Here is a 26,283-nt window from a genome sequence, read left to right on the forward strand (position 1 = left end):
GTTTCACCGTGTTAGCCAGGATGGTCTCGATCTCCTGACCTCGTGATCCGTCCGTCTCGGCCTCCCAAAGTGCTGGGATTACAGGCTTAAGCCACCACGCCCGGCCTCTTTTTTTTTTTTTTTTTTTTTTTTTTTTTTTTTGAGGAATTACCATGTATCAGAAACTGCTCAGTACTGTGTGTGAATCAAGTCACATAATCATTACAAATCTATGAAGTAGATACAGCTATGTCCGTTTTGCCAAGAGAAGGAAACAGAGGTGCCAAGTAGTTAATGTACCCATACCTGTTGAATGACAGAATTCCAACCCAGGCAGGCTGCCTCCAGAACCATTGTTTTTTAACCACTTTGTTAAACTAGCATTTATTGAATTCCTCTTCTATGCCGATATTGTGCCAGGCTCTTTACATTTTCTCATTCAAGCTCCTTGGCAGTTCAACCAGATAGGTACTATTTTCCCCAGTTGACACAAAAGGAAATTAATGCCTAGTTAAAGCATTTGGTTCTGCAAGGCGTTCAGCTCCTAAGTGGCAGAGGTGGGATTTGAACCCTGGCCCGATCACTCCATTGTGCTGTGCTTTAAACCTCATACAAGTTCACGACCATCAGCTGTGCTGTGTCAGTTCTGTCAAAGGCATCAGGTGTCAAGACTGCCCGTTCAGCAAGTTCGCCAATGGAAAAGCAACTGCTTCTGGGCCTAATTTTTGGATCACACCCAAGATTGACATCTCCCGCAATATCCCTTTTCCACACTCCATGAAAATGACATTGCTTCACCTTTCATTTTTCTTCCATTTAAGTGGCTTTGGTTTTGATGGAAGTTGCTGTGTTGATGGGGCTGAAGTTCAAGTTCCTGCCCTCCCCGAGCCTGGCTGTCTCACCCAACAGCACAACTTGATCAAAGCCCACCTATTGGCCACCGCCCGTTCATCCACACTGGCCAGTTCCCTGAGGGTTTGGGGGGAGTCCAGCCTCAATGGTAGAAAAGCAAAAGAAGGAAGCAGCTGCGTTCCCTGCCAGAAAGTGTCCCTTTGGCCACACAGAACACTCACCCTCAGCGCCTCCCTTGCTTTGGAGAGTCTGCCCGCAGGATGAGATAGAATCCAGGACTTCCAATTCCTCTCTTTCTGCAGCTAAGCTCTTGGGTTCCCACCCTTCTGTCCTGTTTTCATTTCATGAAGCTTTTCTTTCCGGCTCTGGATACTCCTTTTCCTAACTGTTCTCTTGGTCCCTGTCTACTCCTTCACTAGATGCCCAGCTTCCTGCCATCTCTCTGTAGCTTTCAGAGGCATATTGCCATCCCACACATGGGCCCATCTCCGGTGCCTGTCATGTTGTTAGGTTACTCATTCATTCATTCAGTTTAGTGCACGATTGTTGAGTACTCGTTCAACAGGCCAGGAAGTGTGGGGGACAGGGACATGTAAGAGAGGTGACCCAGCTGGCCGTGGTGGCTCACGCCTGTAATCCCAGCACTGTGGGAGGCCAAGACAGGCGGATCACGAGGTCAAGAAATGGAGACCATCCTGGCCAACGTGGTAAAATCCCGTGTCTACTGAAAATACAGAAATTAGCCAGGTGTGGTGGTGGATGTCTATAGTCCCAGCCACTTGGGAGGTTGAGGCAGGAGAATCGCTTGAACGCTTGAACTGGGGAGGCAGAGGTTGCAGTGAGCCGAGATTGCACCACTGCACTCCAGCCTGGCAACAGAGCAAGACTCCATCTCAAAAAAAAAAAAAGAGAGAGAGAGAGAGAGTTAGAGGTGACCCAGCCAGTGCTTAAGGAGGCTCCTGGCTCTTGAGCGAGGCTTCCTGGGTTTGAATTGCAACTCCAGCACTTACTGCTTTTACTTTGACATTTGGTAAGTTATAAGAATTTAAAACAATGTCTCTCTGTGTGTGTGTGTGAGAGAGAGAGAGAGAGACAGAGAGACAGATTTAAAATAGTCTCAGTACACAGTAAGTGGTTAACTAATATTAGCTGTTTCTTATTATGGTTATATGACTATATTCATTTTCTACTACTGTATAACAATTTATCACAAACATAGCGGCTTGAAACAAACTTGTGATCTCACAGTCTAGGGGTCAGAGATCCGGCCACGAAATGACTGGATCCTCTGCTCGAGATCTCACTGGGCTGAAATCAAGGAGTCAGCAGACCTGCAATTCTCCTCTTCCCAGATCACTGGTGGTTAGCAGAATTTCTTTCCTTTCATTCCTAGGCCTAAGGTTCCATTTTCCTGCTGGCTTTTGGCCAGGGACTGCTCTCCTAGAGTCTAGTTCTTTGCCACATGGCCCCCATAGGCAGCTCCCAACATAGCTCCTTGCTTTCTTCCAGACCCAGGTCTAAAGGGTCACATGATTCCATTATCTCCCATTTTCACGCAAGGTAAACTGGTGAGTAACCTCATTTATATTTACAACAATCCCTTCTGCCATATAATGTAACATAATCCCAGGAGCGATCACACATATACTCACAGGTTCTGCCCCAAGGGGAGAGCACTGTACAGGGTGAGTCATGGGGGACCATCTTATACTCCTGCCTACCACAGTGGCCTCTGGCAGCAATGACTCTACACAAGCTGACCTGCAGTCAGTTCCTGAGAAATAGCATGGAGCCCTCTAGGAGTTCCTTTTCATATTGACAATCTCCTCGTTAGTGAAGTGTGCAGATAGCAGATGGGATTAGGGTTTCCTGTAGCTGCTGCAGCAAAATAGTAAAACCTGGATGGCTTAACACAATAGAAATTCATTCTCTCATGATTCTGGAGGCCAGAAGTCCAAGATCAAGCTGTCGGCAGGTCCATGCTTCTTCCCTGAGGTCCTAGGCCTCTTTCTGGTGGTTGCCAGTCATGTTTGGCAATCTTTGATTTACAGATGCACCCATCATTCCAGTCTCTGCTGATGCCTGTACATGGTATTCTTGCAGTGCGTCTCTGTGTCTAAATTTTCCCCTCTTGTAAGGATAGCAATCATTGGATTAGTGCCCACCCCAATCCACTGTGATCTTGTCATAACCTCATTATATCTGCAAAGATCCTGATTCCAAATAGGTCCCATTCACAGGCACTGGGGGTTAGGACTTCAACATAGCTTTTGGGAGGAGACAGTTCCACTCTCACCCAAGAACTACATCCATGTACACCTCTTCCTCCTCCACATCGACTGCATTTGGAGAGCTTGCCTTCCTTCCCTCCACCCAATGGCTTTTCTCCGTGTGTCTCAGGTACCATGTCTGGACGAAAGGCCACGCACCCACAAACTTCGCCAAGTGGCGGACCGCCACCACGCCTTACCGGGTGGAGTGGGAGGCCGATTTTGAGCCGTATGTTGTCGTGAGACGCGACTGCCCGGAGTATGACCGGAGGTTTGTAGGCTTCGGCTGGAACAAAGTGGCGCATATCATGGAACTGGATGTGCAGGTGAGAAGAGCGGAGCATCCACCTGGTGCGGCCAACCGGGGAGAGGCCTAGATCCTAGAGCTTAAGGGATCCTTGGAGACAAGAAAGCCAAGAGCTAAGAGGGAATAAGGCATGCTCGAGGACCAGTGGTAATACTGATCCTCGGGCTCTTGATCCCAAACCGTTGCTCCTTCCTCAACCCTTGGGTGAGAGTTGGGTTCTTGGCCGGGACCCAGGTAAACATGAGTTTCCTGTGACAAACCATTTCACCTCCTCATCCTCACCCAACCTGATGATGAAGACACGCAAATGTGACCATTCGTCACTTGGCCTTTGAGTCACGTAACTGACACAAAGCATCCTTGGAGTTCCATATACACAACAAAGCATGCTGCTAAGATGCAGCTAATTATTCCACCCTTTACTAAAAGATTTGTAGATGCATACATCATTACTAACAGAGTGGTGACTCTGAGACTGTGTTTAGTCATGAACTCCTTCATTCATTCCATTGATACATATTGAGCTCCTACTTCAAAGTAGATCTACAGAATTCTAATAGGTGAAACCAAGGATCAACAAACTTTTTCTGTAAAGGATCAGATAGTAAGTGTTCTGAGCTTTATGAGACCTACAGGTCTCCTTTTCAACTACTTACCTTTGCCATTGTAGTTCAGTCTTAGACAGTCTTTAAACAAATGGGTGTGGCTGTTTCAATAAAACTTTATTTACAAAAACATGAAATGGACCAGACATGCTCTAATTTTTCAGCCCCTGTGTTAAACAAACAAAAGCAAAGCTGCTGTGGTTGAATTAGAAGAAGGATTCCTGGGTCCCCCCAACCCAATTTTGGGTTTTTTTTTTTTTGGTTTTTTTTTTTGTGCTCTTCTCCAAGACCTCTCCTCCTGGTGCACAGTGCACATATTTTTCAACAAGAGCACCTCCAATTCAGAAAAAGCTAAGGTTGGATACTGAGTGCTGGCCATTCACGAGAATCACCAGGAGAACTTTCCTTCCCATAGTTCCAGTGTTTGAGAGCAGTCCCAGGTGATTGAGAAGCGCTGGGGTTGAGAACCACTGATGTAGACAGAAGGTTATAGAATCATGTCCATATTTAACAACAGAAAGCAGGGCTGTCAGTATCCATATTTTTGATAATACTTTGAATGAGCAGAGTGCTACTCACGGGCAACAGTGTTCAGTCTGCCTCAGCTTCAGCTTCAAAGGAATGTCGTGTTCATGTGTCCAGCAGTACTGTGAGATGAACTGGTTCAAAGAAAGTTAATACTTCCAGCCATGAGACCTGGACTTTGTTTGTTTTAGAAAGTTTTGACAGAATTCTTGAAAATATGTTGCATATTTTCTTTTCTTTGCCAGCAGCATGTCCCAAACATACTCTTACCCTTTCCAATACCTTAAGGAAGCAATGAGTGCACACCTGCCAGGTAATAACACCCATACCCATGGAGCTAGTGCGGTTGGTGGGGCCTCTTTGTCCCTCCATTAAATGTCCCAGACAGTTCAGCTCTGGGAGATCTTGCATTTTCTTTTGATGGTTTTTCTCACTCATTCCTCACCAGCAACTGTCTTTTCTGGCTGCTGTTGTATTGTTCTACCTATAACAGCCACCTTTCCCCATCCCAATTTTCCCCGAGTTTATTCTTATCTGCTCTGGGCTGGGAAACTAGACAACAAAAGCTTATCAGACAATATGTCCAAAATGAGAGTAAACAGATCTGAGTAAAAGTGTGCTGAGTTCTCCTCTAAGCGATATGACCTAAATCTGGGTCACCTGTTTTGGCTCTTCAGAGGCCTTTTATTTTTGGTCTGAGAATTAAGCTGTATTCTGCCAAGTTGAGAACACTGGATGACAGTGTGACCTGCTATGAGGATGTGTCAGGGAGAGGTTTGTTCTTGGTGAGCTTACGTCCAGCGAAACATTTGTTTTTATTTCACTGTGTCGCTCATTTTTTCTGGTACCTTCTTTTGCACTCATCTGTTGAGGCTGTCAGATCACATTAAGTCCTATGAGGAATCATAAACAGATGTCAGCTAATTGAGCAAGAGAATATCCCATGGCGTGTGTCATCCTAGAGTGTCCATGTGGGTGTGAGCCCACATCTATTAAGAAACCTTTTCTAGCCCATGAGCTCGGCTCAGCCCTTTTTATACAGTATTGGCTTCCCCGTCATGGTCATCATTCAAGGATATTATTACTTTCACCTTATAGATGACAACATGAAGGCTCAGAGAAGCCAGTTTCCTGGTCCAAGGTCATGGAAACAGCCCTGAATTGCCCCACTCCAAAACTATCATGCTGTCCATGTACCACATGCTTGTGGGTGCCATTATCAAGTCATTCATTCACTAGCCATTCAGTCATTCTCTTGGGCCTTCATCATGCATGACCCCGGCCAGGCTCTGGCAGGTTCTCACGCTGCTCTTGTCTTCTTCCAGGAGTATGAATTCATTGTGCTGCCTAACGCCTACATGATCCACATGCCTCATGCCCCCAGCTTCGACATTACCAAGTTCCGTTCCAACAAGCAATACCGCATCTGTCTCAAAACCCTCAAGGAAGAGTTTCAGCAGGACATGTCCCGCCGCTATGGCTTTGCTGCCCTGAAATATCTCACAGCCGAGAACAACAGCTAGCACCAAGAAGCCCACCACTAGGGGGAGACATGCTGCAGGGGAAGTGCCACTCGCTGTTTGGGGCCCAGCCTTCAAATTCAAAATTGAGCCATGCTTTTTTGGTTTGTTTTTATTTATCTCTTTGGCCCAGCCAAGCTGCCCTCACTACAGAGACCTTGCACAAGGATCCAGCCAGTCCCTCTCTGCCCCACAACCCTGCATTCCCAGAGGTTAGATATGCAACCCACCTAGATGAGTCTCTTCAAGAATTTTCGGAAATCAAGGGGTGAGAGGGAGTAAAAGGGTTTTCATCTTACTGCAAAGCCACAAGATCAAGGCAGGGCTTTAGGATGTTCTGGTTGCTTTTTAATAATTATACTTTGCATCATAACTAGGGAGAAAGGGAAATCAGGGTGCTAGGGGTTATTCGTCCCAGGAAATAGAAGCGAAATTGTCTTTATTTAGTGGAAACTTTCCCCTTTGCCCTGCAATGTAGCTGGGCATTCAAACGGAGGGGAAACCAATGACCTGAACCAACCACATGGAAAAACCCAATGGGGACATTGTAGCCAGAGGGTCCTGGAGGTGGGGACGATGGGTTTCCTTATCCCCAAAGTCACTCCTGTTTTGTTTTTATTTGTTTTTCTTTGGGGAGTTTGTTTGTTTATTTTGGGGACTGGCAATCCAAAACAGAAAATCTGATCCTTTGAGGCTCTGCAGGAAAATCAGCTGCCTCTACCAATCACCCTCTATCAGCAGTGGCCCGGGAAGGAGATCAGCCATCTTCGGCCAATACTGAAACATGGGCAGCTTCCTTCAGGATGATCACCGAGGCTCCCGTGACTTTGAACTCCCTACTGTCCAGAATCCAGGGGCCACGATGCGGACTGCGGCATTACGAGGGCTGACTGTTTTACACCGGTCACATTTTCTATTGGCAGTGACTGATTCATGGGAAAGGGCTTTGAAGGAACGATTTCAGTGCACACACAAGGTACGAACCTCTCAGGCCTTTAGAAGAACTTTAATAACTCATGCAAGCCCAGTTCTGAAGATTGACGGATCCATCTAGAGACCTACAGGAAGAACGTGATTGGGTTCCTCTGGTTCTTGCCTGCTTCACTGTGGATGGGAAGAGGTGACAACCTCAGTCTCCCTTTGGGACCTGGCCAAGGGTAGGCAACCACCTTCACCTTCACACAGATTGAGGAGACACTGGACTTTTTACCCATTTTCTTTAATCTTCAATATTAATGTTGTGTTTACATTGATGAGAACAAGAGTTAATGCCCTACCCTCTGCTGGGCTGTTTGTATTGAGTTGCAATGTGACCAGCGAAAGCTGCATTTAATAAATGAAAGTACAGACTGTTTCTTCCCCATTCCCCTCCCACTCTTGCAAGAAGCTACTGAGACACACCTTGACATAGAGAGCTAAATTGCAACGGATAAACAGCAACTTCACACTTTTCTGTTCTCCCATTCTATTTTTCTCATCATTTGAACTTTAACCCTTTTCTTCCCCTTTTGCCTGAGGTTAGATCCCACTCTGTCTCTAACTCAAACCATCTTCAAGTTTTTCCATTCAGCATCCTTCTCAACAGTGAAGCCAGATGTTGTCTTCTACCAGATGTGGGCTCGGAGGGTAAATTCTGGTAATCATTTGTAAAGAGAACATTCCATCCTTGGGCCTGGTAGTCATGTGGCACCCTATAGCAATCCGGTTTGTGAGATCAGTCAGTACGTTAACACGTTCACGTGGATGTTGCACTGAAATTTATACAAGAATTAGGAAAATTACAGTTAGGACTAATTTTTGCATACATATAGCTAGGCTTATGTATATATGTAGAGATATACATATTATAGACAGCATACACGTATATAGCATATATATAAGCATTTATAAATAAAAAGTGATATATATGTACAAAGCAGAACAAAGAAAGTTTTCAGAGTACATGTCAAAAGTCCAATTTCTTCAGTGGCGTGCCAGGCCAGCTTCTACATGCTCACAAGACCTTTGTGGGCGTATCTCCAGTTTCCATGTTCAGTGATTCCTCCCTGCCCATCCCCAAGAACTGGTTGTTAAATATTTACCAGCAGCACATCGTTGACTTTTTCTGTCCCCTTTGTACACACAGACACACACAGACAGATACACAGACACAGAGGCACTCACTAATTTCTCCTCCTTCCCTAGAGAGAATCACTGTTAGGTGATGTACACATACCAATACAGTTGTTGAATTAATCATTACTGGCTACTTGAGCCAAGTGAAAACCTGGTGGCAGCACTGGTTCCTCAATGTTAAAAATCAATTTTTAATTCTCTAAAGCCTTTTTATTTTTAAAATTTTGCTTGGCGCCTGACTCATGCCCAGCCACCTTGCTTTCACTTGCATTTTTATGGGCATAGCTGGTGACCATATAATTTGTCATCTAAACCGGATCACTTCTGAGAATGAAAGGTGCTAATTATTTTTACACAATAGGTGTAAACTAGAAGACGATGTAGCTTCATGTACAGTGAATGTATTAAGGCCAGAAACTGATACTCACACCAACGGGAGAAAATCCTATTTCCCCAAAGACAGGTGCCTGACATTGTAAGCCAATCTCACTTAAGGCTGGAGCTCAGACATTGGCGGATGCCCAACTTCAACAGAGAGGCTGCCAACTCAATGGAGGCTGAGGTCCGCGGAGCCAACAGCCTGCTTTCCCAGAACTTAAATTGGGAGCAGCAGTTCACTGCCAGCCCTAGCTCCTGTGTGGGGAGCTGCAGCCATTTGGGCAGAGGTAATTGCAAAAGATGTTGATTCCTTTGCATCAATTCCCTGGGGGGGTAAAACAGGCTTTTAAATGTGTCACACTGATGTTTTCATGCTTAAATAAGCCAATGCCATCTTGGCTTTCAGTTGAGGGGAAAGACAAGATTCCCTCATTTGGCCCCCTTAACAGTCAGTGTGCAGGGGAACTGAGATGTTTTCAGTAATCACTATGTACAGAAGCCTTTGACACGCATGAGTTCACCGAACCCTTGGAACAAAACTGCAAAGTGGATATTAACATTCCTAGATAGGGAACCTGAGTGCATTCTGTGTAATTAAGTAACTCCTCCCAAATTCAGACCTAGAATTTAAACCGAATCCTTCTTCTTTGAATCCAAAGCCACATAACTTGCAATGCTACTTCCTTTCCCAATGAAAAGGAAACAGACATGAAATAGTGACAGACAAGAGAATTTGAGCCTACGTAGGAAGATTGTTGGATTTCTAGTCTTCTTCCTTCCACATCCATCCAATAACACACACAATCCAGACAGTAATGTCTCCTAAAATAACTCAAAATCTTGCTATGCTCATGGACTTACTGAAAATTCATTTGAAATAGACCTGGGTGATCTATAATCATATTCAGACAGCTGGCTTCCACTCTAGGGCGTAGTAACTGATTGTTTCTCCTTGGTTGGTTCTTAGATTACATGGCTCAGGTAGAGTCACTAAGTTTTAAGCTCTGCCTTGTACCGCGACTTAGCATGCTGCCTCAGAGTGACCTCTCTGAATGTGTTGAACTGATTTACAGAGCACATATTTGCTGAGTTGACTAATAGCCTCTTTGTGCCCCATCATGAAAGGACAGACCCTACTTTAATTCTGTTCCTTTCAAAGACTCTACTGTCTTTGAGTTAAGGCTTCATTTGTGGTCACCAGGCCTTTAGGGAGCTCTGTGTTAGTGAAAGAAATGTGATTAAAATCCCCTCTCAGACACAGCTCCTGCCACTCTTGGTAGAGATAATAAGAACTACCCTTTATTGAACCAAGACTTCTATGGTAGTTGGCAGTGATGGATCCTCACAGCTATGTTATAAAATAAGGGAGGTATTATTATCCCCATTATTTAGCTAGTAAGACTAACTCCCAGAGAAATTATGTGACTTGCCCAAGATCACACAGGCTGCTAACGGAGTGCCAGAATTTGAACCAAAATCTGGCTGGCTTCAAAAACCCCCGTCTTCCCACTAAAATGTGCTACTGCCTTCCCATACAATACTGAAATCAGCTTAGCTGCGAGGCTTATACAGTCGTATCTTCATGTGCTTCATATACTTTGTTTTCCTTATTTTTTTAGCCCTAAGGGTTTATTCTTCAGCTTAGTGCCATTCAAGTTTATGAAATGTCACTTATCTGCCATATGCAGGTTTCAGACCCATAGAATCTAATGTCGGACAAACATGATCTTTGTTTTCATTCATTTAACGAAACTACTTTAATGAAGGTCCTTTAATTTGAAGGAAGAACTGGTGATATCCAAAAGGAGGTAATGGGAGTGCCACAAAAATGTAAGGTTTCTGATTGTGAATATTTAATGGATTTGGTCATTGGTTTGTTCTAACACATTCATGTAGTCTTAAGAGATAATGTCTTCTGGAATGAAAACATGCCAGGCAGTCTGGGAAAGCGTTGCCCAAAGTGTGGTACCAAGGCCATCTGATCAATGAGGCCAGGACAATGTCATGAAATGATTGACAGGGCTCACTGAGAGCAAAGCTTTGACAGATTCCTGGGTACGTAATGCTGCAGTGGTGCTGAAGAAAGAAAAGGGCTCCAGTGACATCAGTAATTTCATTGTACTTTTTATCGGTTTTTTTTCTGAATTCCACAAGTAATTTATTGAGCATCTACTCTGTGATGGACATCATGAATGCAACAGTGAACCAGGTACAGTCTACTTTGATGTAAGTGCAATTCACTAGACAGCAGAAAAGTAAACAGATAATGCTAAGGCTGGTTTCACCTTACGTTTTTCACATAAACAGTTTCAGTTTTGTTTTATTTTCATTTGTTTTTGAAGCTGTAAGTTTGAAAACTTACAAGAAAATTGCAAGGATAATACAAAGAACTTTATCCCTTACATTTAGATTAACCATTTATTAACATTTTGCCACATGCTTTTCATAGTTTTTTCCTCAAACATTTGAAAATGAATTGTAGATGCCATGCCCCTTTAAATTTAAATATTTTTTAAAAACATGACATTGTCTTGTATAACCAAAATACAAGGGTTAAATTCAGAAGTTGTTTTTGTTCAGTGTTTTGAATGAAAAATAAGCATGCATACACAAGGCAATGTATATGTCTATGCATATGATTTTTTGAGTTTATTAATATTATATAGCATATTATGTGACAAAATTTTATGGCAGGTAGTGCTAAAAAGCCAGATTCAGAAGGTGTACCATCAAGATGTATACATTTCTGAGATGATTCAATAGGTGGGTCCCTAACGCAATGTGTACTATAATATGTCACTAACTTAGTCGCCTTATTACCAGACAATGAAAGTGATTATTTTCTACCTGCTTAAAAGTTTTATAACAACTAGGCCGGACACGGTGGCTCATGCCTGTAATCCCAGCACTTTGGGAGGCCGAGGTGGGCGGATCACGAGGTCAGGAGATCAAGACCATCCTGGCTAACAGTGAAACCCTGTCTCTACAAAAATATAAAAAATTAGCCGGACGTGGTGGCGGGCACCTGTAGTCCCAGCTACTTGGGAGGCTGAGGCAAGAGAATGGTGTGAACCCGGAGGACGGAGCTTGCAATGAGCCAAGACTGCACCACCGCACTCCTGCCTGGGCAACAGAGAGAGACTCCGTCTCAAAAAAAGAAAAAGTTTTCTAACAGCTATTAAGATACATTTATCAGTTGAAATGCTTTTTGTGTGAGAATGCACGTCTATGTGTGGATACAAATGTGAACCTTCTTAGTTTTTTTAGTTTCTCAGATATACAAGGAGAAAGATACATCAAAACGGCTATGTAAGAATTTTTGACTTTTGGGGGCCGGGCACGGTGGCTCACGCCTGTAATCCCAGCACTTTGGGAGGCTGGGGCAGATGAATCACTTGAGGCCAGGTGTTCCAGACCAGCCTGGCCAACATGGTGAAACCCCATCTTTACTAAAAATACAAAAATTAGCCGGGTACAGTGGCAGGTGCCTATAATCCCAGCTACTCAGGAGGCTGAGAGGACAATCGTCTGAGCCCAGAAGGCAGAGGTTGCAGTGAGCCAAGATTGTGCCACTGAACTCCAGCCTGGGCAACAGAGCAAGACCCCATCTCACAAAAAACAAACAAACAAACAAAATTCTTGACTTTTCCCATTATGAATGGGTCCACATAATCTAGCTCTTTAATTTTCCAGTTTTGAATCTTCACCCTCCCCAAAGATTATGTAATACTTAGATAAAACTGAGTGACTTGCTTTCCTTCCCCATGAATGTTAAGATGAACATTTAATATTGAGAAGATCAGAAACATCTTTTACGGAAGTGATAGAAAACTGCCTCACCCTACTGATTCCAATACCAATGCAATGGGAGAACATAGAGGCCTCTTTATGTGCAGTGGCCTGGCAATCTGGCCTCAAAGCAAAAAGCTCCACTCAGAAGTCTCTAAGAAATGCCTCTGTTTTCTTGGTGGTCCATGGGTGCTGGGTCACAATCAGCTGATCACTCTCAGAACCCCGAATCCCAGGAAAACCACGTAAGTGATGTGTTCTGCAGTCTAGTGCATCTTGTAGTAAACAAAAGGCAATTCTGAGCTTCACAATTTCATTAACTGAGCTGTTTGAACATAACCCATGTCTAATTCAGCAGAAAGAAATTGATGGAAGACTTTGATGTAATCCTGTCCTTTGACAACAGATCTGCCTTCACGTTCTAATATTGTTCAGAGCTGTCTTTAAGCAATTGCAGCTACCATCGATGGAGCACTTGGGTGCTGGTGTGCTAAATTTGTTGCTTCTGTAGCTTACAGGCCTCCCATGAGAGAAGGGATTTTTTTTTTTATTTTTTGTATGTTTTCTTTTGAGACAGGGTCTCCCTCTGTTGCCCAGACTGGAGTGCAATGGCACAATCTCAGCTCACTGCAACCTCTGCCTCCCTGGATTCAAGCAATTCTTGTGCCTCAGCCTCCCGAGTAGCTGGGCTTACAGGCGCACGCCACCACACCCGGCTAATTTTTGTATTTTTACTAGATACAGGGTTTTGTCACATTGGCCAGGCTGGTCTCGAACTCCTGGCCTCAAGTGATCCACCTGCTTCGGACTCCCAAAGTGCTAGGATTACAGGCGTGAATCACTGTGACTGGCCATGAGAAGGTATTATTATTTTACTAGACGAGGAAACTGAGGCTTGATGAGATTGAGTAATTGGTGGAGTCATAAATCAAACTCTTTTTTTTTTTTCCTCTGACTCCAAGACTGTTCTCTACAGCTTCCTGAATGGGAGTGAAATGAGTGTGAGGTATAAGGACAGGGAGCATGGAGTAAATCAGCAGACAGGAGTCTGTTGGCTGGCCTCCTATGATGTTCCCAAATCCGTCATATGTTCATATGTAGGCTCAGCCAGACCCGCTGTTCCCCCCTGCCCCCTTTAGCGTCTTAGCCTTTTCATACTCTTGCTGGAGAGTCGTGGAGAACAAACGTATGCTGGACAATATACGTTTTCTTATTTAATCAGCAATGGGAAGCATGATGTAGTATTCTCTATATTTTAAAGATAAGGAAACAGAAGCTCAGAGAGGTTTTAAATAAGAGCCCTGGCTGGGCACCGTGGCTCATGCCTGTAATCCCGGCACTTCGGGAGGCCGAGGCAGGTGGACCACCTGAGGTCAGGAGTTCGAGACCAATTCCTGCCCTCAGAGTTCAAGACCAGCCTGGCCAAGATGGTGAAACCCCATCTCTACTAAAAATACAAAAATTAGCCAGGTGTGGTGGTGAGTGCCTGTAGTCCCAGCTACTCGGGAGGCTGAGGAGGCAGGAATCGCTTGAACCCAGGAGGCGGACATTGCAGTGAGGCGAGATAGCACCATTGTACTCCAGCCTGGGCAACAAAAGTGAAATTCCATCTCAAAAAAAAAAAGAAAAAAAAAAAAAAGCCCTGAAAATCAAACCTAGGCCCATGTGGCCCCAGTGCTCATGTTTTCTTTCTTTCTTTCTTTTCTTTTCTTTCTTTCTTTTCTTTCGTTTCTTTCTTTCTTTCTTTTTCTTTCTTTCTTTCTCCTTATTGAGTTCTTGCTTACTGATTTTTATCTCATCTTATATTTTCATGTCTTCGTTTGTCTTGATAGTTTACCAGGAATTCAGATGAACACAAGATTAAGGAATCTTTGCTTTAGAAAGGACTTTAGTAGTTAAAATATGCCTAGTTCTTGGGGAATTTATCTTTTCTTGGCCTATGCCAGTGCTTCTCAAACTTGAATGTGTATATGAATCGTTTGTGAGAGTCTCAGGAAAGTCCGAGTCTGTTGGTGCTGCCTGCGATTCTGCATTTTCTAGCGAATGCCCTTGTGATGCAGAGGACCGCACATAACACTGTCTCCTTACATCTTTAAGAATCCCCTTATTTCCAGATATTGTGGAGCCTTAGCAGCGTGTCTGGCATTCACTGGTTGTGGGAAGAATTCAGTTCCTGATGGTTACAGGACTGAGAGCTCTGTTCTCTAGATGGCTGTTGACCCAGGGCTTTTCTCAGCTCCTAGAGAGCACACACCACTCCCTGCAAAGGGGTCCTCTCTGCCACGTAGCAGCTCACCTCTTCCAAGCCAGCAAGAGCACCTCTCCCTTCATCCTGCTGAGCCTGAGTCTTCTACAACACAGAAAAATCACAGGCGTGATATCCCATCATATTCCCAGGTCCTGTTCATCTTCAAGGAGAGGAAACTATGCTGGGGGATACACCAGGGGTTGGGAATCTTGGAGGGCCTCTCAGAAGTCTGTCTGCCACAGAGGGGAATTCTGGTAGGAATTTGTGATCAAAGAAAGGATGTCTGCAAGGGGAGCCCACTGCCTCTGACAGAGAATGAGATCATTGGTTATCATCCTGACCGGCAGGCGTAATAGAGTGCTGCAGGATTGTGGAGGAGCTGCCTGACCCAGGCTGGGCATCAGTGAAGGGTTCCTAAGGAGGTGACTCTGAGTCCAACATTGACAGGTAGGGCACTGAAGGTCTTCCAGCAGAGGAAACAGTTCACAGAGAAGGAAGATGGCACGAGTGGCAGGTGTGCTCAGAAGGAGCAATGGTCTGGGGCCACTCACAGGCACCCGGGACCCTCTCTAGCCTATGTCCCCTGGCTGCAGGAGGCCCAGTCGTAGACCAGCAACCACAGTGATGACTGACTATGGGGCTTTCAACAGAAAGGAATGGGACTTTCCTAACCGTTCCATGTACTCCCAGAAAGGGTTTGACTGAAAATCAAAGGAAAAGGGAGAATTTCCAGGAGTTCTTTTAGGAAGTGGTGGGCCTGGTCATGAGAGCTCCATTCTTGAAGTCGGACGTGCCAGGGCCGCTGTCTCTACTCACCGCTAGACAACCAGGTGATGGTGAAGCCGATTTACATCTCTGCCCTTGGTTTGCTCAACTATAAAAAAGGAGGAAATCCTGCCCGTCTGTTAAGGCTTTCGTGGAGATGAAAGGCGCTAACACGAGTGTTTACAATGCTTTGTCAACTCCAAGCATCCCATCAGTACATGGTGTCGTTTGCTAGAGAACTCTTTATCCGTTATTTTTTTCTCTTGTTCAGACGTAGTGCTTCATTAACTGGGAAAAGGGAGCCAAGAGTTTGGTTCTTAAGAACATTCCTGCAACAGAGATTCCTCTGAGGCACTGATCTTAAGAGCTGAGAGCAAACATCACAGGCAGCACTGCAACTGGTTGCTGTACAGTTTGATTACTACAGAGAGAATCATTTCAGAGATGAGAAAACAGGCAAAAGAGCATTATTTTCTTTTTTTTTTTTTTTTTTTTTTTTTGAGACGGATCTCACTCTGCCACCCAGGCTGGAGTGCAGTGGCCGGATCTCCGCTCACTGCAAGCTCCGCCTCCCGGGTTCACGCCATTCTCCTGCCTCAGCCTCCCCAGTAGCTGGGACTACAGGCGCCCGCCACCTCGCCCGGCTAGTTTTTTGTATTTTTTGGTAGAGACGGGGTTTCACCATGTTAGCCAGGATGGTCTCGATCTCCTGACCTCGTGATCCACCCGTCTCGGCCTCCCAAAGTGCTAGGATTACAGGCTTGAGCCACCGCACCTGGCCAAGAGCATTATTTTCTAAACTCATTAGCAGAGCAGTCATTGTCTTCTGATTCTGAGCCTCATTTTCTTCACCCCGCCCCACACTAGCAGAAAGTCAGTATAATTCACTCTCCTCAACTTCTGGAATCAAATACAAATCAAATGCTGGTTATGGTTTTTTTTTTTTTTCTTGTTTGATTTTTGTTTTGTATTATGTCTTGGTTTTTGTTCATTTGTTTTTCTTTTTCATACCTTTTATAAAAGAAACAAGATTTTCACACACGCTGTCCTTCTGAGAACCATGTTTGAATTACAATTTGAATTTGGGACACAGAAAAATGGCCCAAGTGCCTTTGGCAGAGGCAGCGTGAGATCGTCTAAGGAGTGAGCATAGGTAAAGAAGAGAAGGGAGCCTGATATAGGGCCCCAGAACACTTCCAGAAGCCTCCATTTCACTGTTCTCTGGAAGTTTAAACATGGCAAAACTTCCATCAAGATAGAATAGATAAACGAAGGGAAACCATGAGAATATCAGCTACAATACTGTGTGGAGAAGCCCCTAGCTGTCACAATAAGTAACCACCTCCACCCTCCTGTCTTCAGGCTTACCTAGGCACTGCTTGAGAGAAAGAACCGTGTCTTGTTCACCACTGTGTCCCCACCTCCGGCACACAGGCAAGCACGAAGGGGTGCTGGTACACGCATGCTGAATGAGTGTTGACTGAAATGCCATAATGTTCCGGAGACTAAACCACTCTTACTTTGGGTCATGCCAGGCATGGTTCTTCCTTCGGGCAATGCATTGGCATTTCATTTTGGAAACCCTGACATTTCTAGGGTGGGGATGTGCCTTTTTCAAGTTCCGTGCTCTTTGGAGCACTCTTCGACGAGCCATCAGCAAGACAGAGCAGCCAGGGTGAGCGTTGGGTCCAAGCGGTTTATCAAAAGTACTCTTTCAGAGCCTGCCAGAGCCCGCAAGGGGCTTATGAAGGGGAAAATAAAAGACTCTGGTTGGATGGAGGTTAACAAATAAAGGAAGCAAAGGTTGAAAAGCTTGCAATAAATCTTCCATGGTTTTTCTCAAGATTCCTGCGTGACTGAACAATAAAACTGGCAGGCAGAGGCAGACAGCAAAGGAGGCTCTCGGTTCACTGAAGGCAACTAACGTGGGTTAAGCAAACCCCTGTCCCGGGTCCTCTGCTGGATGCATGGCCGGCATTATCTCATTTAATCCTCAGTCAACCCTATGAAGGAGACGCCGTGATCCTCATTACTCCAGATGGGTCGAGAAGGTGGCATAAGAGACTCACAGTCCAGCGGCTGGAAAGGGGCACAATGGTGCTATCAGCTCAGGCCAGCCAGACCCCAAAACCCAAGCCTTCCAGCTAGCACATGCCAAGGAGGCCAGAGAGATTTCAAGTGGGGATTCTCAGAAGCAAATGAAAGACGAGAGTCTGAGGAAGGTGTTTTGAAATGTTGGTTTTACTATTCAGGGATGCCGTTGAAAAGGTGGTTTGTTACGCACCATTCCAGAGGAGAGGAGGGGGCATGCCACACCTTACAGGGCCACAGGGGAAGCACCAGGGTGGATCAGGAGGCAGGGGAGTGGGAAGAAAACGTGGGCAATAGCCTTTGGAGGGTTTCAGTGGGGAGGAGCAAGTGAGGTAGGATAAACAGGCTTAGGATTGGCTAGTGTGAATAATTTCAGTGAGCTCTGCGGTGTAAGGGTGATCTCTAATTGCTCGGTACCTGGCCCTGGTATGTTTACAGCAAGGGAATAATGGCCCAAAGTGAAACTGCTTGATTAAGGGAGTTGAGGGTGGTTATAAGCATGGGCTTGGTTAATTTGCATATGGAAGGCAAACTGGCCAGCCCTGGGAGGGCCAGTCTCTCCAGGGTCAGCAAGGCCCCGGATGTCAAAATACCAGACACACATGGTAGATACAGAAGAGCAACACTCAACAAGGCAGGCAGGTTGCCGCACAGACCTTCCAAAGTGGCTTAAGAATGGCACTCCTGGGTCTTCTCTCACTTCTGGAAGCAGAGAGTGGAACTTCATCACACCAGGAGAGACCTCGCCATTGAATTTTCGTCATTTGGAGAAGCCAGGATGGGCATTCTTTTCAGCATCATGACAGCAAGTAATTGTGGATTCAATGACCCAAGTGGGTAAACTAATTGGAATTTAATGAGATCAATCAGAATAAGCTCTGTAGTTCCTGTATCAGAAATGTCAAGACATTGTTTGCTAAGATGAAGACATACATGTAAAGTGTGTGTCTGTCCATGCACACACACACGTACCGTGCACACACAAATCAGGCTTGCAGAGAAACGGAAGGCAGTTGACCAGCCAGGCTGCTAGAAAACTGTGATGTGGCAAGAAACTGAAGGAATTTTTTCCTAAGTGTGTGCGCGCGCGCGTGTGTGTGTGTGTGTGTGTTGCTGTTTGGATTTCTTATGGATAGTAACTGAATCTGCCTTCTCTCTCACTTGTCCTTAACATTATTTGTCAGTGTGGTTAAACGTAAGGAATGAGAATAAGAATCAGATAAACCCTTCAGCGTCTCTTAGAATAAAGATAAAGTTGGCTGGGCGCAGTGGCTCACACCTGTAATCCCAGTATTTTGGGAAGCCGAGGCAGGAAGATCACAAGGTCAGGGGTTCAAGACCATCCTGGCCAACATGGTGAACCCTCGTCTCTACTAAAAATACAAAAATATTAGCTAGGTGTGGTGGCAGGCGCCTGTAATCCCAGCTACTCAGGAGGCTGAGGCAGGAGAATTGCTTCAACCTGGGAGGTGGAGGTTGCAGTGAGCCAAGATCGCACCACTGTACTCCAGCCTGGGTGACAGATCAAGACTGCCTCTTGGAAAAAAAAAAAAAAAAAGAAAGATAAAGTTTATATCAAGGCCTACATGGTGCTACAGGTTCTGTTCTCTCCTTCTGTTATAGGAAAGGGGTCCCAATCCAGACTCGAGAGAGGTAAAGGAAACAGGACGAGTCCACAGTACAAAGGTAAAGCTAGTTTATGAAGAAAGTTAACTGGTAAAGGTATAGCTACTCTGTAAGCAGAGTAAAATGTTCCCAAAGTAAGAGGAGGAACACGTCCACCCTAGGTACAATACTTGTTTATATATAGGATAAAAAAAGATCATGGGGAGATGTACCCTGCTACAAGGGTTTGTAATAAAGAATTAGTTTTCTTAATTACTACATTAATTACTCTATTTTGCAAGAATTGATATTATTATCTTTAAAACAAAATTGGGAATGCTTCTGTTCTCAAGATAGCAGGATATCAGGACACTCCCAATCTGGGTTTGTTTAGCGAATGTATTAATTTGTTCCTTTAACCATAAACATCTAGAGGCTAGAAATACCGAACTTTCTGGAAATGCAACCCAGAAAGTCCCAGCCTCATGTTCCTAGACCTCACTCAAGATGGAGTTGTTCTGATTCAAATGCCTCTGACACTTCCATTTCTCCACATCTAATGCCACACTCTAGCCAGTTGCCTAAAATGGGCTTTGCTCCTTTACCCAGCAACCTCTCAGGCATTCTTCAGCACTCAGTTCTAGCATCTTTCCCTCAAGAATGCATTGCTTGGCTGGGCATGGTGGCTAACATCTGTAATCCCAGTACTTTGGGAGGCCGAGGCAGGTGGATCACCTGAGGTCAGGAGTTCAAGACTAGACTGGCCAACATGGCGAAACCCCATCCCTACTAAAAAATGCAAAAATTAGCCAGGCGTGGTGGCAGGTGCCTGTAATCCCAGCTACTTGGGAGGCTGAGGCAGGGAGAATCACTTGAACCTAGGAGGCGGAGGTTGCAGTGAGCCAAGATCGTACCACTGCCCTACAGCCTGGGTGCTAGAGCCAGACTCCATAGTCTCAAAAAAAAAAAAAAAAAAAATTTCTTGATCCCCCCATCCAAGTCAATCCCCCCAACCTATGCTCTCACAACACCAAGTACTTCTCCTTCCTAACACCGGTCACTGATGAATTTCACATTTGTTTGTGCAACGATTTGTTTGATGACTACCTCTCTCTCAAGGCTGTGACTTCTACATATGGGTAAGAACTGGAATGGTTTTTATTCACCAGAGTAGCTCCAGTTCCTAACATGTAGTAGGTCCTAAATAGATATTTGTTTTTGTTTTTGAGACGGGGTCTCGCTCTGTCTCCCAGGCTGGAATGGGCTCACTGCAAGCCCCGCCTCCTGGCTTTGTGCCATTCTCCTGCCTCAGCCTCCCGAGCAGCTGGGACTACAGGTGCCCGCCACCACGCCCGGCTAATTTTTTGTATTTTTAGTAGACGTGGAGTTTCACCATGTTGGCCAGGATGGTCTCGATATCTTGACCTCGTGATCTGCCCACCTCGGCCTCCCAAAGTGCTGGGATTACAGGCGTGAGCCACCGCGCCCGGCCACAGATACTTGTTAAATGAATGGGTGGACGAGTGAATGTAGATTTCTTCCCAAACCCACCTCTCCACAGCTGCTCATTCTTGAGCAAATTATTCCCCTCTCTGAGCTTCCTCTTCCTCATCCCTAGCATGGGAGCGTTGGTTGAGATGATTTCTAAAGCCCTTCCTGCTCCTATCCTGTTCACGGCTGTTTAAAGGCTTTCGGTGTCCTGTGGGGAGACATGTTATCTCCTAGGGAGGTCTACTTCCTCCTCACAGTCAGGAGAAAGTGGCTTCTTTAAGATTAATTGGAATTTCAGCTACTCATTCCCTCCCTCCCAGCTCTGCCTTTTTTTTTTTTTTTAACCTTCCAAGTAGCGGGGACTACAGGTGTGTGCCATCTGATTTTTGTATTTTTTGTAGTGATGGGATTTCAGCATGCTGCCTAGTCTGGTCTCAAACTCCTGGGCTCAAGTGATCCACCCGCCTCCACCTCCCAAAGTGCTGGGATTACAAGCATGAGCCACTATGCCCAGCCTTCGCCTCCATTTTTTTATTGTTGTTCTTATTGTTGTTTTTGAGATGGAGCTTTGTTCTTGATGCCCAGGCTGGAGTGAAATGGCGCAATCTCGGCTCACCACAACCTCCGCCTCCTGGGTTCAATCGATTCTCCTGCCTCAGCCTCCCAAGTAGCTGGGATTACAGGCATACACCACCATGCCCGGCCTCACCTCCGTTTTTAATGATCTGTGTGTGATCACCAGCTTTGGAGAAATTTGAATTTTGTCTCTGAAATTTACCAGCTCTGAGACTGTGGTTAACTAATCATGTAAACTCTTTGAGTCTTGTCTGCAAAATGAATATACGAACAAAATGAATATATGAACAAAATGAATATACGAACAAAATGAACAGAAATATATGAGTTGATATAGACCACATGATGCTAGGGTGAAGGTGAAAGGAAAACGCATGTGTAACATCCTTAGCATAGTGCCTGGTACCTACTTGGTGCTGAATCGATGCTACTTTTCTTTCTTCTCCTTCCACATGCATGATGGAACAATAATTAATATGGGAATGGAAGGCTGGGACTGTTGGCATATTCAGGTCATGGCAATATTATACACTGTTATGTTCCCTAACACTTTACCAGACAATGTTGTCAGCTATCCAGAAAAGAGATTAATTATCCCCATTTTATAGATGAGAAATGTAAAACCTAGAAGGTTAAAATGACTTGCCCAGGATCACAGTGAATTAGTGGCAGAGCAGGAGGTTTAAGTCTCACACTCCTGGTGCCCATTTCTCTCTGTGTTCTTTTCAACATCTCTCCAACTTTTGGCTTCAGTTTATTTAACAGTCAACCCATTTCAAAGAACGTTGGCTCTGTAAATGGTTTAAATTACACAGACATTCCCCATAGATATTACTCATACCACGCCTGAGAATCTCTTCTATTGTCCTCCAGATGTGCAAAACCACATTTGGAAGACTGAAGAAGCTGTACTTCTGCAGACTAATTCTGCAGGAAGAATTACAGCTGATAAATTCTTGGCTTGTCTTGCTGACAGTTCCCTGCTTCGCTGGCAGAGGAAGCAGCAAGAACTGCCATTCTGGACTCGATTTAGACCGTTAAGGGACAACTGACTGGTTGTCTGGAGATGACGAGGAAATGAAAGAAACAGGTCAGCGTGGAATCTGCAGGGGGTGAAGGCAGGAAGCCCTGGGCACTAAACTTTGATAATGCGGCTGTCAAATGGGAAGTGAGATATGGACTTGATCCCGGGAACTGACTCTTCAAAAGCAAAACACCTCAAGTTGGATAACAGGACCCTCAAAATGAGTCTGACAATATGATTCAAAATATTCTTAGCCAGAGATAAAAGAAGACATTTTAAGAAATGAATGTGGGCTGCACAGATACAACCTATGTTTTAGGTAGGGTCCTTTTGAATGCAAGTAACAAATTCACTTTGAGTAAACTTAAAAAATCAAATAAAGGGGAAGGCATTTAAATGATTCTGGGATAAATTTAAAAAGCCAAGGGCAGCTAAGCCTGTGTAACTTGTTATGAATCTCAAGCTTCAAACTCAGATATATGAGACCATTGCATGACCTCCTTTGATTAAAATCAACTTACATCTGGCTTTGATTCTCTCATTTTGCCAGGCTGGAGGGACACAAAATTTTGATTGTTTTGTAGACATCCTCACCCAACTTCATCCAAGGGGATGCCAGAGAGCAGAGGAAGCCTCTCCAGCATTTGGCCAGCAGTCCAGAGTGTCCATGCATTGTTCCATTTTTCCTGCTGTTTCAGTCTGCGCAGATCTAGCAACTCGACTACTTTCCTGCTGTATGAGAAAGAGTTCTATATTACCAAATGTGAAAGTTCAAAACAAAATAGCAGTGACTCAACTAAGATAGAAGTTTACTTCCCGGGCCAGGCACAGTGGCTCAGCGCTTTGGGAGGCCGAGGCGGGCGGATCACTTGAGGTCAGGAGTTCAAGACCAGCCTGACCAACATGGTGAAACCCCATCTCTACTAAAAATACAAAAAACTAGCCAGGTGTGGTGGCGGGTGCCTGTAATCTCAGCTACTCGGGAGGCTGAGGCAGGAGAATTGCTTGAACCCGGGAGGCGGAGGTTGCAGTGAGCTGAGATCTCGCCACTGCACTCTAGCCTGGGTGACAGAGTGAGACTCCATTTCAAAAAAAAAAAAAAAAAAAAAAAACTACAGGTAGACCATACAGGACTGGGGCAGTGACTACGAGATTATTAGATGTAAGCTCCTTTTATGTCACCACCTCCAGCCTCAGAATTCTGCTTTAAGATCCAAGATAGTTTAAATACCTTGAACTATAGACCAAATAGAAAAAGAGAAGAAGAATGATACTCTCAATAAACCTAGTAAGTACTATGGACCAGAGACTGTCCTAAGTGCTTTACATATTATTTCATTACTTCTTCTAGCAACCCAGTGAGGCAGGTTCTATTATTATCCCATTTAAGAATTGGAAATTGAACCACAGAGAGGTTGGGTGACTTGCTCAAGGTCACACAGCTTTAAGTGGCAGACCTGGAATTTAAACTGAGTCATTCTGGCTCTGGAGTCTATAGCCTTAGCTATCCCTCCTTTGAAAGGAGATGTCCCCAAAGTGATATATAGCACATTTGCTTAGCTCGGAGAAACTGTATATAAAATGGACAATGGCCAGACCGTATCTGACAATGGAACTCTAACCCACAATCTCTGTAGCAACCAACCAAACCACAACCTCTTCAACAATGGGCCTAGTATTGTCAGAGCTTGGTCAAAGACTGTCAACTGTCCTAGTTTTTGTCTGCTGCTTCCAACACAGGCCCAACCAGAGACATCCAAACATCCTCCCCAAACCAGTCACGCATGACTGTCCCATTTCTAGTTAGCCCACCTCCAGCTTCCCCAGGCCAAAAACCTCCAATCAGAGCACTCCTGAAGCCTTCCCCTTTTCTTCATGAAAAGCTTTCTCACTCTTCAGCCTGCCTTTAAGTTCCTGCCAAATGCATGTGGTGGTGGCTGCTTTCATTGCTGTAGCAAGCTCTGAAGAAACAGCCAGTTTGTTCCGCTTTGGGTAGCTTTCACTTATTCCCACACATCTCATTGGCTAGAACTTGGTCACATAACCAAACCTTGCTAAAAGGAGGCTGGGAAATGTAGTCTTTTACAGAGGTGGCCAGCTAAAGATTTGCATTCTTTTACTAAAAAACAAAAGAAGAAGGAAAGAATGAAAATTGGGAAGGAGCTAGCAGTGTTGGTCATACCCACCATCCCCTGGGCATAGGGACCTTTGCCTTCCCCTCTGTGGTGCAGCTCCGTCCTCAGACACTACTCTAGAGTGTTGCACAAGGTGCTGCTCTTCCTGCAAAGGAGTCTGGCTCTGTCACCAGGCTGGAGTGCAGTGGTGCTATCTTGGCTCACTGCAAACTCCGCCTTATGGGTTCAAGCAATTCTCCTGCCTCAGCCTCCCGAGTAGCTGAGATTACAGGCACCCACCACTGCACCCAGCTAATGTTTGTATTTTTAGTAGACACAGGGTTTCACCGTGTTGGCCAGGCTGGTCTCAAACTCCTGACCTTAAGTGATCCGCCACTTAAGGCCCACCTAGGCCTCCCAAAGTGCTGGGATTACAGGCATGAGCCATGTAATCTCTGTTCTTTCCCTAGTCTGTTTCCTCCCAACACACTCATGGTCTCAGAGGCATTCCTCCATCTTCTTTCACCCTCTGAGACATGTAGTACTACTCTTTAATTAGTTTAAGGCTTGGGGGAAAAACAAGGGTAATAAAAAGGACTCGCACTTACTAGTTCCCTCATGATATGATTATCATTGTTCTAAGAACTTTATGTTTTTAATCAATTTAATTGTCACAACAACCCTATAAGATAGGCAGCATTATCCCTGTTATATCTATGAGCAAACAGAGTGCTAAGTAGCTTTCTCAGGGTCTCACAGCCTGGTTCGCTGTCTCCACTTCACTTGACACGTCCGTTCATTCTCCTTTCAACAATTCATTTTGTACAATCCAGTCACATTCCACTTCACACCTTCTGAGCTCATACTCTCCCCATTCTGATGACCAGCCCAGACCAAAAACGCCAATTCAGTCTCAGCTCCAAATTGCTGGGAGAAAGAGTCTGATTCCCCATGTATCCATCCCTTGTCTACCAAACTTTGGTCAAAGAGCATGATGACGTTACACAAACTCTAAATCTAGCAGTGGGCTCTCAGGAAAAGGGAGTGACCCCAAAGAGTGTCTCCTAACCTCTGTTCTTTAAGCATTTGTAAATAATACGATGGGACTCATAACCAAAGAGAAAAACCAACAAAAAATTACATGAACCCAAAAGAACGTGGCTTGGCAGAGCAGAGGCTGACAAAGTTGTAAATAACATCACCAACAAACAAAGGAAGGTACACGTCTTTGGGCAAATGTTAGAATGTTAAAACTTAAAAGGCAGAAAAATAAATGACTCAATTCCTACTTTGCTTCACTGCCAAAGGGAACAATTCCTAACTATAAACAGTAGAAAAGTTATCTTTAAGAGGACACTTCCCTAAAGATAGAAGATAATAATAAGAGAACGTTTAATATGGTTTAAAAGAATTCAAATTCCCAGGACCAGAATAATTACATCTCAGGGCACAGGATGTATTAATAAAATGCATGCATGTTGATGAAGTCAACATTACTACTCATTAAGAAATGATGGAGAAGGAGAGTTAGGCTGGAAGACTAGCGTAAGGTAAATACTGATTTGTTTTACCAACAAGGAAAAAAGGAGGGATTCCAGATATGTATTAATGAGTTTGAAATGAGGGGGGAAAAACTGAAGGAAGTATCATTAAAAAGATGGCTTATAAATATTTATAACTTAAAAAGATAATTATGAGGAGTTAGCAAAAGTTTGAGTAATTAACTCATTCATGAAACATTTGTTGAGTATGCAGTATATCCCAGATATAGAGGTAATAAAAAATTTATAAGATTTAGCTTTGCCATCCATCTAGTGTAGCCTTTACTAACAAAAGGTCAGGACAAACTTAGTGTCACTTTCTTTTCTGTTGCTTTTGCCGACTGAATAGAACATTGGGATGCATTTAGATTTCAGCAAGCTCTGTGAGATAGACTCTAATAGCTTATGGACCAGATGGAGATATATGGACTGGCTGGTAGTTGTTAAATTTTGACTCAGCTGGATAGATCACCATAGACAGAGGTTAT

The 26,283-nt window shown here is 44.5% G+C and overlaps 1 protein-coding gene and 1 long non-coding RNA gene across 5 annotated transcripts in view; one reads left to right on the top strand and one right to left on the bottom strand.

Moving 5' to 3' along the window:
- Nucleotides 1–7,412, top strand: part of LARGE1 (LARGE xylosyl- and glucuronyltransferase 1) — a 634,203-nt gene extending 626,791 nt beyond the window's left edge. For both annotated transcript variants that reach the window (XM_010371404.2, XM_030915190.1), the window contains 2 exons: nt 3,232–3,427; nt 5,864–7,412. In XM_010371404.2, coding sequence (XP_010369706.1) covers nt 3,232–3,427; nt 5,864–6,061 — 394 coding nt within the window. In that variant the 3' untranslated portion in view covers nt 6,062–7,412. The remainder of the gene's footprint in view (nt 1–3,231; nt 3,428–5,863) is intronic.
- A 124-nt stretch (nt 7,413–7,536) lies between these two features.
- LOC115892808 lies at nt 7,537–24,101 on the bottom strand. Of its 3 annotated transcripts, XR_004052727.1 has the most exons (4): nt 23,953–24,101; nt 22,662–22,872; nt 18,101–18,286; nt 16,408–17,432 (listed from the first exon to the last, which is right to left on the bottom strand). It is a non-coding gene; the product is annotated as an uncharacterized LOC115892808 (long non-coding RNA). The 3 variants fall into 3 exon arrangements; XR_004052725.1 differs by lacking the exons at nt 16,408–17,432; nt 18,101–18,286 and adding an exon at nt 7,537–7,809; XR_004052726.1 differs by lacking the exon at nt 16,408–17,432 and having other exon boundaries at nt 17,581–18,286.
- Nucleotides 24,102–26,283: the final 2,182 nt, after the last annotated feature.

The sequence above is a fragment of the Rhinopithecus roxellana genome, chromosome 13 (assembly GCF_007565055.1).
Source record: "Rhinopithecus roxellana isolate Shanxi Qingling chromosome 13, ASM756505v1, whole genome shotgun sequence".
NCBI lineage: Eukaryota > Metazoa > Chordata > Mammalia > Primates > Cercopithecidae > Rhinopithecus > Rhinopithecus roxellana.